The sequence below is a fragment of the Astatotilapia calliptera genome, chromosome 13, assembly GCF_900246225.1.
Source record: "Astatotilapia calliptera chromosome 13, fAstCal1.2, whole genome shotgun sequence".
NCBI lineage: Eukaryota > Metazoa > Chordata > Actinopteri > Cichliformes > Cichlidae > Astatotilapia > Astatotilapia calliptera.
This window is the reverse complement of record NC_039314.1, coordinates 13889453-13904984: the sequence shown is the minus strand read 5'-3', so window position 1 is coordinate 13904984 and position 15532 is coordinate 13889453. Positions and strand designations below refer to the sequence as shown.

Genomic DNA, 15532 nt, shown 5'->3' with positions numbered 1-15532 from the left:
GAATCTAGTCTCTACAATGACATCCCTTCACAGAACTCACCAGAGCTGGAGCAGAGGTGAAGATAAAGGTAGACACGGCTGTCAGGTAGGCAAACTTCTTCATGACTTTTAGTTCTTCCCCTCTAATGTCTTCCACCTGCTTCTGGAAGGATGGCTCCCAAGCATACAGCTTCAGAATCTGGTGGGAGACAAAAGAAAAAGACAGTGAGGAGGCAGTGAGGCAGAAGGAAGCACTTATGGTCCAAGTTACTGAATGCAGTTTCATGAAGCATCAAAGCCTTACATGTAAGGAAGGCATCTACATACACCATAGATACACTGAATAAGGGAGCTCACCTTGACCCCGTTTAGAAGTTCATTCATGATTTTCATTCTCTCATCTTTAAACTTCATGTTCTCTACCTGAAAAGAGACACAATGTAGCTCTTTAAACAAGCAATACAGAAAATTAACATTAATAATGCAGACTTTCAGCCTTGATTAAAACATTAAACAAATTAATCATTAAGTGTTTGGAAATTAAAGCCATTGATATTTATTGTAACTCAAAGTAAACACAATTTCAAATATAAGGACTGTTTTAAATAAATGGACAATCATTTCTTTAGTCCACGGACGCCAAAGTCTATAACCCATGGACATCACCAAATGCTTTATTTCCGCCCTTGAGATTGTCTGCCAGGCCACGCCTGAGCCATCTTCAGTTTCTCACTGTTTGTGACTCTTTCTGCCTTCAGTAGGTGAATAGCATGTTCTATAGGGCTGACAGCAGTTGACTAACTCAGCCATTGAAGAATATCCCATTACTTTGTCTTTAGAAATTATTGATATGCTTTGGATTATTACCCATTTGAACTGAACCAGTGTCAGTCATTCGGTTTCTGAGCATTTAGCACTTAGAATAGCCCTGTATACCTAACAGTTCATCACGCTACTTTCATGACCAGTCACATCATCGATAAACAGTAGCAATCCAGTCCCACTGGCAGCTATGCATGCCTATGCCATTGTCTCCATCATGTTTGGCTGATTTCTGTTTCTCTACTTCTTCATTTGATTTGCCGTTTTTTGTAAACCCTCTTAACGGTAGACTCTAAGTGACGTTTTTTTCCTACCCAAGGAAAAACAAATGAAGTTCATATGGAAGTTTATTAAGGAACATTTTTAGTCACACGTCTATCTGCTTCCCAGGTGTTTGGTGGCTAATCAAAGCTTTACATCACTTCTACTTTCTCACACTGTCCAGCTCATTGCTGACATCACTGGTCTAGTCCAATCATCTTTCAACACCTCTATTACTTGGGTTCCATCCAAGCCTCCATCTTCATCTCTACCAACAGCTTCTAGACCCCCGTGGGTCCTGCCCTAATTCCTATTACCACTGGGTTTCCGTTCTTCTGTGATGGACTCTCAGATTCTAATCGCTGAATAGCTTAATGAAATCCTATATATCAATGAATCATGTTGAGTTCCTTCCAATGAGCTCTGCTTATTGGAGTATCATTTTGATACTACTATACTTACTTTGGGCCTCTAAAAAAATGGGGACTGAAAAAAAGATTCTTGTAATGCATGCAATAATTTTGTTAAGCCTCTTGACTTAAACCTGAAAGTCAAACCTACAAAAATGTGTGTCATTGTTCAGACACCTATTGATTGTACACAGAAATGATTTGGCAGCTCTGCTAACCTGGAGTTTTCTGGCCTTGGTTGCCAGAAATCCATTGATTGGAACCATTAACACCATGACTCCCAGTCCTGCCAACACAGAAGGCCCTAACTCCAGCCACAGGAAAACAATGGATATGATGATCTGCAGAGGGCAGGACCACAGCAGGTGGATAAAGTTGGTCACATCATTGAAGCGCTGGGCATCTGCTGACATCAGGTTCACCGTTTCCCCTACTGTTGACTCCTTACGAGTGTCATTGGACACCACTAATGCCTTAGAAAAGGAATTAAAAAAAGCATATCAGCCAAAAAGTGGCAGGTACATGAAGTTTTTGGCAATGTTAGAATGAGTATTTTCTTCATTTCCTGGTATATAAGAATTGCAAGAAAAATGTAATAAAATATAAATATATATATTAAATATATATTCTAATTGCATCATAATTCGTCACAATTAAGGTGAGGGTTGTTGCCAAAAATGATTTTTGAACTCGTAGAGTTAATCAATCAGATCATTAGTGAAAGTATTACTGGCAGAGCAGACAGATTTATTCTGTAAGTGATAAGTATGTACTCGTGCTGATGAAAGCGATTTTTAACTAAAGCATCTGACAATTAACTTAAGCAGAAAGCAATGACTGGTAATTTATGACTTCTGATATGTTAAAGTAATTTATATTACGTAGTCTTTGATTTTTTTTACACCAAAGTCAAACAAAAGTCATTCTATCAATCCCGTTTGTTTTACCTTTTTGTACACAGCAGCCATAAGTGCAGTGCGAACCCTCATGCCCAACACAAAGCAGCGCTGGAAATACTGTTGCAGGGTCAGAGACTGCAGCAGAGCCACCACCATCAGCAACACTGCATACAAATAGCCCTCCCAGGCATATCTGGATTTGTCCTGAGTGAAGGAGATCATCAATCTAGGGGAAAAAAAGAAAACGTATGGATATAGCATCTCAACACTTTCTACTATGTGTCCTTCACTTTTTTCCTGCTTCCTTTTTAACACTTATTTAGCAATTTTCTCTTTCCATTCAGGCACTCCTGTTATCAGTTGTTTAAACTGATCAATAAATAGTGAATAGTTAACCCAAAGGCTTTGACAATGTTGATTTTAAAAACCTTCAAGGACAGCTAAATGGATTTTTAAAAATGTTTACATGGGCAACAGAAGCAACACTGTTCTTATGTGTTTCTGTACTTTTGATTCTGTAATATTTTGCAATACTTTACTCACTTAAGGAGCTGAGGACTGACAAAGGTTAGCACATCTTGCACAAGTTTGAAGAAGGCAGATTCGATCAGAATCCATTTAAAGGTCTTGTAAAGGGTGGCAATGAGCCATGAATTGGGATAGTTCTCTTCCTCCTTGTTTTTGTCCTTTTTCTTTTTCTTCTTTTCATCTTCCTTCTTCCCCCTTTCCTCCTAAAGGAACAGATTGTTTAAGCACAGTTGATGAGATTTATTCAGAAAAAAAACATAGTGATGTTGATTAGTGGTGTTAATGAAATGTGTTTGGACTGTAGCTCAATATAGTGTACATGTGAGTGGAAGTGATTTTGATGAAATGCTCTCACCATCATTAGTACATCCTGACTGACTCCTTTCCCCAGACCACTGGAAAGCCCATTTTGCTGTGGGTCTTCCTGGGCACTGTCTCTGGTTTTAGCTGATTTGTTTTTCATCTTGTTCTGGAAGCGGACCCTAGCTGCATCCAACTCAGGCTTCATGAAATGCTGGAAACGCTCATTGATGAAAGCAGTGCTATCACTCTCATTCAGATCCCACATGTCCTCCTGAACCAGAGGTTGTTTGTAGCCTTTTAAGACCATACTGTAAAAACAATGAGAACTTTGAAGACATGGAGCACATATGTAGGTGCTTGTTAAGATTCCGACTATAGTGACCTTAATGTTACCTGTTTAACCAGTTGAATGTGATTCTGCTCAAAAATGCTGCACCTGCTTCAGGATTCTGTGGATTAAAAAAAAGCGCAATATCATATCATATCATATTTAACCCCCTAGGGCCTGGCTTCCACATATGTGGACATCACATTTTGGGTTGTCTAGACCAAAATACTAAATTTTGCTCTCAGAAACCAAGTAAAAAAAAATCTGGTAATTCTTTGTTTTTACATTCATCAGGTCCCAATCAGCCCAAATAGCAAAGAACGACTGAAAATGTGTGCCATGAAAGAGTTCAGGTCTTAGGACGTTAATATATGCTTATGAACTTAATCCTCTGAAAACAAACAAACAAAAATGAATAACAAATAAAGGGTACCTTTTTTATAAAGTCTTTAGCTTCTGGGGGAATATCAGCCACAGTAGAAAGAACTAATGAAATCAGTTCAAGCCCAAAAGAAATGTAGAAAAGGCTGAAACGTGGGACATCACGGACCTCGCCCTAATTGCCAAAAATGAGAGAAAGAAAAACTTTAAAGGGTCCCGAAGATGAAAATGGTGTGTTATGCAACACATGGAGAGCTAAAAGTCAATCATATCAAGTTATTGCACCATGTCTGAGTAAATCTACTATTTGTCTTCTACTTTAATCCAACTTGATTACATGTCTTCACTCATACCAGTCTGAGAGCCTCTCGAAGGAGGGTCTGGAAAGGAAAGATGTCACACAATACAAGGAGCAACCAGAAGAGGAAAATAGAGGCAGAGTCTATTGCTCCTTCCCGTCTTAATCCTTCATGGCAAAGCAGGACAAGGATCTAACAAAGAAGACACATCAGAACATAAAAACAAATCCTTTCAAATTTAAATAAATAAATATAAAGGTTGCTCTATTTACCCATGTGACTGCAAATAAAACTGGATTTGCGTAGTATGCAGCAGCATTTTCTGAAGATTGGTCACTGTTTGGACCAAAATCTTCTCCTAGTGTGACTCCCAGGTGTGCTATGGCCGTCAGGAACAACAGAGACGCCACAAGCTGAAGGAAGAAAACACAGACCAGACATGAGAATAAATCATGTTATTTTATTTAAAATGCCTTTTCATAGATTTTAACCAGTACTGTGTTTTTATGTTTTCATGGTGTGGGATTATAATATTATTTTATGCCATGTTAGACCCCTAATTAAAGATTGTGAATTATTATGTAGTTTTAGTTTGCATTATTCTCCTGAATTACAAGAAGGTGATAACTATTGAATTTGTTAAACTGATTTGCATTACATTAGACTGCTGATTTATTGTGAATGAATGATATTGTTATATGATGCATTATACTGCTGAGTTATAAGAAATACTGTTCGCAGAAAGTCATCGCCTTATTTGTCTGATTAGAAGAGAACAGAACATACTGGAGAGGTTTTCTGCCCCATCTCAGCAGGAGCAGATAAACAGGGAGCCAAGGTCGTAGCTTAGGCGCCGTGTGAGAGAAAGAATGTGAATGTTTAGGCTTTTATGATTAGGTGGGGGCCACTAGAGGCTATAAGAGTTTGATCAATGCTCCACCATTTTGAGATCTGATGCTGTCTGCGTACGGTGTCCATCTTCCACGTGTGTGATCATTAAAATCATCGTTTGACTCAACCCGGCCGGACCAGTGTTGTTATTTTGGTTTTTCCTCTTGTATCCATCCCCAATATTTGAATCCGTAACAGTTTGGGGGCTCGTCCTGTGGTATTGGGGTGGAAGTTGGAGGTTTGGACAGTCCGAGGTTGTCGAACGGACAGGCACGAGCCAGTGGTCTGACGTGAGTGGGCATAAGCCGGCTTATACGAAGGTAAGGCACTACCTGTTGAATCTATTTCCAAAGTGTGCCAAATTGGACATGATAAAATTAAAGTCTACTCACTGAAATTACTGGTAGATGTCTGTTTTGATTTTGATGAAAAATCTCATGAGTTAAAGCAGTTAGAGGCTGCTAAGAAATTGAGTTAGAGGCTCAAGTAGTTTGATAGGGAATTGGTCATTTTGTAAGTTAGAGGCTCCATTGGTTATGGTTGGACCTGAGTTGGTCATTTTGTGAGTTTGAGGCTCCATTGACCACTAGGTTGCACCTGCCTCAGTCATACCCTTGTTTTGGGGGGTTGACTTTTGTTTTAAAGTGTTATAAATTATTATAGGACGGCAGTTAGAGGCTGCTAAGAAGCGCAGTGCTCAGAGGTAACGCTTGCCAAGGCCGGGGACGCCTAGGCCTTGTCCTCTTTGAGGGATAGTCAGTTGGTAACTGTGGAGCTTGGGGCACTCCAGAATAACTAGTGGTTGCTCAAGCACAGGTACATGTTAAAATTCATAAGCTCATGTTTAAAAACCCAAAAAGGTTTGATCAAGCACGAATTTCAGCACTAGAGGTGGTGTAGTAATTTCATTTTACTTAGATAAAAGGCATGCTTATTTCGGGGTCGTGCCGAATTGAAATTTCACCTATAGGGGATCTTCTTTACATGAATTGCATTTGTCACAGTGAGTACGAATAAATGACTGAATACAGTGAATTTTCTTGAAGATGTGTGTTTCTAGGGATAATTATTACTGGTTTTATACATTCATATTAATGGAGGATTGTGGCTGAGAGTGTGGAGAGAGGACGTGAAGACGGCTTTGCAGCTGCTGGAGTGAGTAGCTGTGTGTGTGAGACAGGAACTCTGCATGCCCATAAAAGGCAACTGCCTGACTGTGTGAAATGTGCACCAAGAGAGAGAGAGAGTAAAATCTAGGCAGATGAAGCGAATGGATGTTTTCAGAAAAGAAATACTAAGCGAATTTTTTAGTGTTTTAATACAGGTGGATTTCTCTCAACCTGGAAACCTGAGTACAGCGGCAAAAGCATAAACAGAATTGGGACGACAGACAGGCCAAGCTTTGGCTCAAAAGTTTACAGCTTGACCTCTCACTTTGTCCCCACCCGGAAAAGAAGCTTAAAGGACATCTTCTCCTCCAGTTATTGGTTACCATCACTGGAAATTTTCAGGCAAGTTTTTGACTGAATTGTTATTGGCAGAGGTGGGACCAAGTCATTGTTTTGCAAGTCTCAAGTAAGTCTCAAGTCTTTATCCTCAAGTCTCAAGTCAAGTCTCAAGTAATGTCAGGCAAGTCAGAGTCGAGTCTCAAGTCACTGGTGTAAAAGTCCGAGTCAAGTCACAAGTCTGAAACTTTGAATTTCAAGTCCTTTCGAGTCTTTAAAAAAAAAAAAAGAAAAAATAATGTTGCAGTTATATGCTAAATGTAAATATTAGACCATGTAATTTTAAAATCTGTGTTTTTCTCAACACATGACAAAATAGTGAACTTAGAAAATATACACAAATTGTGAAATTGCACCTCTTTAAAATGCAGCTCAATTAAACCTAGCTCCAAGAATAATTTTCACCGACAGTTCTGAGATAAGCTGCATGTTATTCTTGGATGCGGTTGTAGGACCCGCTTTAAAATCGCATGACAAAAATATCATACACATTAAAAAGAACTGCATCACCAACGTAGCCTGGACAACATTTGCTAGTTAGATGAAGTCAGCTATCTCATCGTAGCATATTTATATGCATATTAATAATCATACGGTTCTTGGAGTGAGTGCATACACTCATGAAGTTTAGTAACTTCAGGTCACTGCAACAAGCCCAGGTACAGTTTACCGACGGATGGGTGCAGGACCTTGAAATGCACCGTGTAGAACGAAAGACCATCGTAAGTATCATAAGTTTACCAGTCTCACAAATTGTCGTCATAAATACACATTCGTTAACCGTTTATTAATAGGACCTTTGAGCTCAACGGTAATTAATTAGTAGTGGAAATAATTTCTGGTAGCATCACAGAAATGTAGCAGTGACAATAATATTGTATGCTGTAATCGTACTGGGCAATTAGTGATACAAAAAACCTGTTTTATCCTGTGAATAAACGTATATGTTTTTGTTAATGTACCATAATAACAGAAGCGAAACGCAATATTGTGTCAGGACAATTCACTATTTATGCACAATAAATAAAGGAGCATAGCGCGACAATTTCTGTTCAGCACCAGACTTGCTTGTAACCTATATCACTAATTATGTTATGAAAATGACGTATTAACTACTAAAAAACACTGACCTTCGTGTAAATGCTTGGAGCAGACTAACCTGTGAGCTGGAGTGTTCTGGGACGTTATATTTGATCTTTGAATGGCTGCAATCCAGTCCATCCGTCGCGTCTTTGTTACTTCGGAAACATGGCTTGAACAATTTCTCTTCAACGACATAATCCGATAACAACCGATCTCTTTACCTGTCGGCTTCCCGTGGCTGTCATGCGACCGGCTATTGCAGTTAATAATACAACGGCTTCTTGACATTTTTGTGTTTCTTTTTATCGCTGTGTGACTGATTTCAATTGAAAGCCTGCGTGCGCTACTACCGCTTGCCACGAGTTCCCAGAATCCTTTGCGGTTCTACCCGTGAATGACGTCACATTTTCAATCTCTATATAATATGCATGTTAAATTTTATATTTTGGGTAAAATATCAAGTCTTTTCAAGTAAACCGGTTCAAGTCCAATTCAAGTCCCAAGTCATTGGTGTAAAAGTCCAAGTCAAGTCACAAGTCTTAGAACATTTTTTCAAGTCAAGTCTAAAGTCATAAAATTAATGACTCGAGTCTGACTCGAGTCCAAGTCATGTGACTCGAGTCCACACCTCTGGTTATTGGCACCATGTGTCCCTGAATCTCACAAGCAAGCTCTAACTCCTGGCTGTAGACATGGAATGCTGTTATTTAAGGTGGGAAATCAAATTTTGGGAAACAAAATAAAAACACACACACACAACCAAAGAAACATATAAGAAAGGCACGTGTTAGAGAAATGCCTCGTTTGAGAAAAAAGTTAAAATAACCCACCTACAAACGCACACACACGCAATGAAGAAACAGCTTACATTCATGAACACGTGAAGATTTTCCAGCAAAGTTAAAGCAGCGATACTTAACATACACCTGTTGTTAAATGATAAAGTTTACCCACTACTAACAAATAAACTCTCTGGGTTGCAGGACAACAACTTAACTTTAAAAAAAAAAGGGACACTGGTCTGACCAACCAGTGATGACACGACAGATTTAGTGGTAAAAAGATTCAAATTGTGACATGTTTTCTGCTGATTGATTAATACAAGTGATTACTGAATGAAAGAAAATTCCTTTTTGGGTTTTTAAACATGAGCTTATGAATTTTAACATGTACCTGTGTTGTCCTGTCAACTTGGTGGGTTATGAGTTGATTATATAGTGAGAAAAACCAAAAAAAAGGGGGAGAGAAGGCTGACACAGGGCCTGGCCCCGTTGTTTCTCCCCTCTCTGAATAACACAGCCAACACAACATCATTTTCCTGTTCGTCTGTTTTTGTTTTGTTTTTGTTTTTTCTCTTTATGCTTTATTACAGGCTGCTTTGTCGGCCCGGAAAGCCGAGGCTGACCTGGACTCCTGCTCTCCTCTACCATCTTTGATGTGACCCTGACCAAATGCTACAGCAGCTGGACCCACAACAACAACCTGAAAATGTCAACACTGCTGCAGGAAAACGATCTCATGCAGCAGAGACAGAGAGCGTTAAACCCAAGGCCTGTTTCACTACACGGGGGAGATTTCCAGACAGCTTCAGCTGACAGAGCTGTGACGAGACGCCCATTAAGCCCAGATGAAAAGTGAGGGCGAGCAAAAGAATTCTGACCTTAACAACTCTGCATTAAAACTGTGCAGGACAGTGACGGACCAACACGGATGATCGGGCGGCAAAAAGGGCGTGCCAGAGACAGGAGAAGTAACTGAGGTCAGGAGGCACCTCAGAATGGACAAAAGCACAAGAAGAAAATAAGCTGCAGGCACAGGTGTCGGGGCTCGGCCAGGAGCTGACCTCTGAGAAGAGCCGAACAGCAGAGCCGCAGAAGGCCGTGGAAGCAAAGCAAGAGAAACATCAATGGACTTCAATCTGACTTGTACGGAAAAGACTCTGAGGTTTCTGCCCTCAGTAATTTTCAATTCAATTCAATTTTATTTATATAGCGCCAAATCACAACAAAAGTCGCCTCAAGGCGCTTCATAGATACAGAGAAAAACCCAACAATCATATGACCCCCTATGAGCAAGCACTTTGGCGACAGTGGGAAGGAAAAACTCCCTTTTAACAGGAAGAAACCTCCGGCAGAACCAGGCTCAGGGAGGGGCGGCCATCTGCTGCGACCGGTTGGGGTGAGAGAAGGAAGACAGGATAAAGACATGCTGTGGAAGAGAGACAGAGGTTAATAACAGATATGATTCAATGCAGAGAGGTCTATTAATACATAGTGAGTGAGAAAGGTGACTGGAAAGGAAAAACTCAATGCATCATGGGAATCCCCCGGCAGCCTACATCTATTGCAGCATAACAAAGGGAGGATTCAGGGTCACCTGGTCCAGCCCTAACTATATGCTTTAGCAAAAAGGAAAGTTTTAAGCCTAATCTTAAAAGTAGAGATAGTGTCTGTCTCCCGAATCCAAACTGGAAGCTGGTTCCACAGAAGAGGGGCCTGAAAACTGAAGGCTCTCCCTCCCATTCTACTTTTAAATACTCTAGGAACAACAAGTAGGCCTGCAGAGCGAGAGCAGAGCGCTCTAATAGGGTGATATGGTACTACAAGGTCATTAAGATAAGATGGGGCCTGATTATTTAAGACCTTGTATGTGAGGAGCAAGATTTTGAATTCAATTCTGGATTTAACAGGAAGCCAATGAAGGGAAGCCAAAACAGGAGAAATATGCTCTCTCTTTCTAGTCCCTGTCAGGACTCTTGCTGCAGCATTTTGGATTAGCTGAAGGCTTTTCAGTGAGTTTTTTGGACATCCTGATAATAATGAATTACAGTAGTCCAGCCTGGAAGTAATAAATGCATGAACTAGTTTTTCAGCGTCACTCTGAGACAGGATATTTCTAATTTTAGAGATGTTGCGCAAATGGAAGAAAGCAGTCTTACATATTTGTTTAATATGTGCGTTGAAGGACATGTCCTGGTCAAAAATGACTCCAAGGTTCCTCACAGCGTTACTGGAGGCCAAGGTAATGCCATCCAGAGTAAGAATCTGATTAGATACCATATTTCTAAGATTTTCAGGGCCGAGTACAATAACCTCAGTTTTATCTGAATTAAGAAGCAGAAAGTTAGCGGCCATCCAGGTCTTTATGTCTTTAAGACATTCCTGCAGTTTAACTAATTGGTGTGTGTTATCTGGCTTCATGGACAGATAGAGCTGGGTGTCATCTGCATAGCAGTGAAAATGTATGCTATGTCTTCTAATGATGCTGCCTAAGGGAAGCATGTATAATGTAAACAGAATTGGTCCTAGCACTGAACCCTGTGGAACTCCATAATTAACCTCAGCGTGTGAAGAGGACTCTCCATTTACATGCACGAATTGGAGTCTATTAGATAGATATGATACAAACCACTGCAGTGCAGTACCTGTAATACCTACAGCATGTTCTAATCGCTCTAATAGGATATTATGATCAACAGTATCGAACGCTGCACTGAGGTCTAGCAGGACAAGCACAGAGATGAGTCCACTGTCAGAGGCCATAAGAAGATCATTTGTAACCTTCACTAAAGCTGTTTCTGTGCTGTGCTGAGCTCTGAAACCTGACTGAAACTCTTCAAATAAACCATTCCTCTGCAGATGATCTGTTAGCTGTTTGACAACTACTCTTTCAAGGATTTTTGATATGAAAGGAAGGTTGGAGATTGGCCTATAATTAGCTAAGACTGCTGGGTCTAGAGATGGCTTTTTGAGTAAAGGTTTAACTACAGCCAGCTTGAAGGCCTGTGGTACATAGCCGATTATTAGAGATAGGTTGATCATATTTAAGATCGAAGAATTAATTAATGGCAGGACTTCTTTGAGCAGTTTTGTAGGAATGGGGTCTAAAAGACACGTTGATGGTTTGGAGGAAGTAATTATTGAAGTTAACTCAGAAAGATCAATTGGAGAAAAAGAGTCTAACTTAATATCAATGGTACTAAGAGTAGCTGTAGATAATATTACATCTGTGGGATGATTATTGGTAATTTTTTCTCTAATGATAAAAATTTTATTTGTGAAGAAGTTCATGAAGTCATTACTAGTTAACGTTAAAGGGATGGTTGGCTCAAAAGAGCTCTGACTTTTTGTCAGCCTGGCTACAGTACTGAAGAGAAACCTAGGGTTGTTCTTATTTTCTTCAATCAGTGATGAATAGTAAGATGTTCTGGCTTTGCGGAGGGCTTTCTTATAAAGCAGCAAACTATTTCTCCAGGCTAAATGATGATCCTCTAGATTTGTGACACGCCATTTCCTCTCCAGATTACGAGTCATCTGCTTTAGGGTACGTGTTTCAGAATTATACCACGGAGTCAGGTACTTCTGATTTGAGGCCTTAGTTTTCACAGGAGCTACAGTATCCAGAGTCGTACGTAGTGAGGAGGTGAAATTATTAACAAGATAATCGACCTCTGTTGGGGTAGCGTTCAGATAGCTACTCTGCTCTGTGTTGGTACAGGGCATTGAAGATGATAACAGTGGGTGGATTATATTCTTAAACTTAGTTACAGTGCTTTCAGAAAGACATCTACTGTGATAGAGTCTGCTCTCCACTGCTGTGTAATCAATTATTGTAAATGTAAATGTTATCAGGAAATGATCAGACAGGAGAGGGTTTTCAGGAAACACTGTTAAATGTTCAGGTTCGATGCCATATGTTAGAACAAGATCTAGAGTGTGATTAAAGTGGTGGGTGGGTTCTTTTACATTTTGAGAGAAACCAATTGAGTCTAATAACAGATTAAATGCCATGTTGAGGCTGTCATTTTTAGCATCTACATGGATGTTAAAATCACCCACAATAATTATTTTATCTGAGCTCAGAACTAAATTAGATATAAAGTCTGAGAAATCAGACAGAAACTCTGTGTAAGGCCCAGGTGGACGATAGATGATAACAAGTAAGACTGGTTTCTGAGTTTCACAGCTGGGGTGGACAATGTTAAGCATCAGGCTTTCAAATGAATTAAAAGTCTGTCTTGGTCTTTCATTAATTAATAGGCTGGTGTGAAAAATTGCTGCCACACCGCCCCCTCGGCCTGTGCTTCGAGATTTCTGGTAGTTAGAATGGCTCGGGGGTGTTGATTCATTTAAACTAACATAATCATCCTGCTGCAACCAGGTTTCTGTAAGGCAGAGTAAATCAATTTGTTGATCAATTATTAAGTCATGTACTAACAGAGACTTGGAGGAGAGAGACCTAATATTTAATAATCCACATTTCACTGTTTTACTCTTTGGTTCAGATGTGGATACTGTATTGTTCTTTCTTTGTGATTGTTTATGTTTAAGTTGTTTGTTGCTGGTTTTTAGTTTGTTTTTTGTCTTTTTGGAAGCTGACACAGTCTCTATGGAGATGGGTTTTTGGGGGGGTAGCAGGAGGAGAGAAGCTGCAGAGAAGCGTGTAAGACTGCAACTCTGCTTCCTGGTCCCAACTCTGGATAGTCATATTTTGGGGGGTTTAATAAATTTGTCCATATTTCTAGAAATGAGAGCTGCTCCATCCAAAGTGGGATGGATGCCATCTCTCCTAACAAGACCAGGTTTCCTCCAGAAGGTTTGCCAATTATCTATGAAGCCCACATCGTTTCTGGGACACCACTCAGACAGCCAGCAATTTAAGGAGAACATGCGGCTAAACATGTCACTCCTGGTCTGCCTTAAGTAAGAGCTTAAGGCATCAGAGCAGAAACTGAGCATGGCTCAGGAGGAGCTGGCTGATAATCGAACCCATCAGTCAGGCTTGGAGTCCCAGACACAGGACTTGAAATCAGGCCGGAGCTACTGAGAAAAAAACGGTACTGACTTTAGGATTAGTAAATGTCCACAAACAATTCACCCAGCCTGTAAAAGAAGGGTGGATGTTTTGTCTTGCTTTGTTTTGTTTTTACAGGAACAGAAGGATGACAGGGACTGAAGGGGGAGGCTGTAGCTTCACATGAGTGTGAACTGCAGACTTAACCCTTTGGTTGCTAATTTTGAGTTACTGATGTTTGCATTAAGAATATTGTGTTTTAGTAGCTGTGTTTCGATTAATATATCACATTATATTGTTGGGAAGGTTAAATGCTAAAGTGAAGAAAAGCTTTGATTTCACTCATGACTGAACATGTTATTATTAACCATAGCGGGCCTCTGTAAAAAGTCAATTAACTGTTATAGAGGGGGGGGGAAAAAAAGCCAAAAAACTCTATTAATATCTATGGATAACAGGGAAATGGTAGGCTTGTCACATTCAAAAGGGAGATATGTAATAATAAACACTGGTCCCCGTTTTTTAGGTGCTTTCTTGAAATAGTCAGCAATTTAAAAGTAGGATAGAACCGACAGGGGCGTGTGATAGGAGGTGGTGCTGCACAAGAACAAAACCAAAATAAAGAAAAATTATTGTGTTTAGCTTTGATAAATTCAAATTAAAATGTACCATTACACTCAGAGGATCAATATGAAATCAAATATATGCTAATTTTGTATGAAGTAGGCTACATGACTGATAACTGTTCTGTCCTGAGCTTTTGTTTTTACAGCACCCACTTGACCACACCAACAGTTTCTCGCCACCAAAAGGGGGCACTTGCAAAGAATAGGGAGGAATATCATCAACACTGGGAAAAGTAAGCCCCGAAGGGGGTGATGACACCATAAATTTCATTTATGGTCAAATTCTCAAAATTTGACCCCAAACATGAAAAATTCTTCAAACATTTAGAGACAGAGTGGAGTTCTAGATAAACATAATGTCGCAAACCAAATAAGGATGGAGCATTGGAATCGATAAGATGGTGAAATAACACGCAGTAAAATGTTGATCGTGTTGATTATGTTTATTCCAGTGTGCAGAGCAAGGTTATTATCATTAACGAAAACTAACGAAATAACGAAAACTAGAAGTGAAAAAACATTTTCGTTAACGAAAATAAAATAAAATTAAAAAAAGGAAAACTAACTAAAACTGTAATGAGTGTTCACAAAACTAACTAAAATTAACTGAATTTATAGCAAAAATGTGTTTAGTTTCATTGATGTGTGCGTGTCATACAATAGTCAAGGGTGAAAATGAAGTTTAGTTTCCAGATTTTTTCTTGCCGTCTCATTATGCCAGCAGGTGGCCAGTACGTTAGTCGAGTCGTCTGTGTTGCTGCTCCGTCCACGCACAGAATCATGTCAGGAAAAGTCGGGAGAAAGCACCAGAGTCCAATTTGGGATTACTTTGAATATGACTGTGTTTTGGATAAAGCAAGTGTCTTGTAGTGGAAAGACACAAATTATGAGGGACATTTCTAAAGGGAAAAAATCCCACAAACCTTAAAGTGCACTTGAAAAGCTCACACAAGAAGGCTAACCTAGCTTACCTAAAAATATAACTGAAACTAATCAAAACTAAACTGAAACTAAGGATTTTCAGAGAAAAAATAGAAACTAAACTAAACTAGCAAACAATTGGTAAAAACTAATTACAACTGACAGGAAATTGAAAATCTGAAGTCGAAACTAAATAAAAATAAAAACTAATGAAAATTGCAAAACTATTAAAACCCTGGTCCAGACTAAGATGGCGTTGGACATCTTCAGGGCGGAAAAGGGTTGGTGTGACCAAGGTGTGGTTTGGCTTGTTGTATGTATATTTCAAGATGATATGGCTCTGGGTGGACCAGTTACCAAGGCATGGAAGGAGGACGGACTCATTAAATAAGGAGAAGGAATTTTCTGGGATTGGAGATCCTCTGGGTGAGTGATTGACTAAAATAAAATAAAATAAAAGCTATTTTTCATTATTGATTGGTAATAGATTGATAATTGGCCAC

The 15532-nt window shown here is 39.6% G+C and overlaps 1 protein-coding gene across 1 annotated transcript in view; it reads right to left on the bottom strand.

Moving 5' to 3' along the window:
* abcc2 (ATP binding cassette subfamily C member 2) overlaps nt 1–15532 on the bottom strand; it is a 31581-nt gene that overhangs the window by 12932 nt on the left and 3117 nt on the right. Inside the window, exons 3-12 of the mRNA XM_026191141.1 lie at nt 4483–4623; nt 4265–4402; nt 3964–4086; nt 3596–3651; nt 3255–3510; nt 2915–3102; nt 2420–2597; nt 1691–1945; nt 337–402; nt 41–178 (exon numbers count right to left, since the gene is read on the bottom strand). Of these exons, the coding sequence (XP_026046926.1) occupies nt 41–178; nt 337–402; nt 1691–1945; nt 2420–2597; nt 2915–3102; nt 3255–3510; nt 3596–3651; nt 3964–4086; nt 4265–4402; nt 4483–4623 (1539 nt within the window). The remainder of the gene's footprint in view (nt 1–40; nt 179–336; nt 403–1690; nt 1946–2419; nt 2598–2914; nt 3103–3254; nt 3511–3595; nt 3652–3963; nt 4087–4264; nt 4403–4482; nt 4624–15532) is intronic.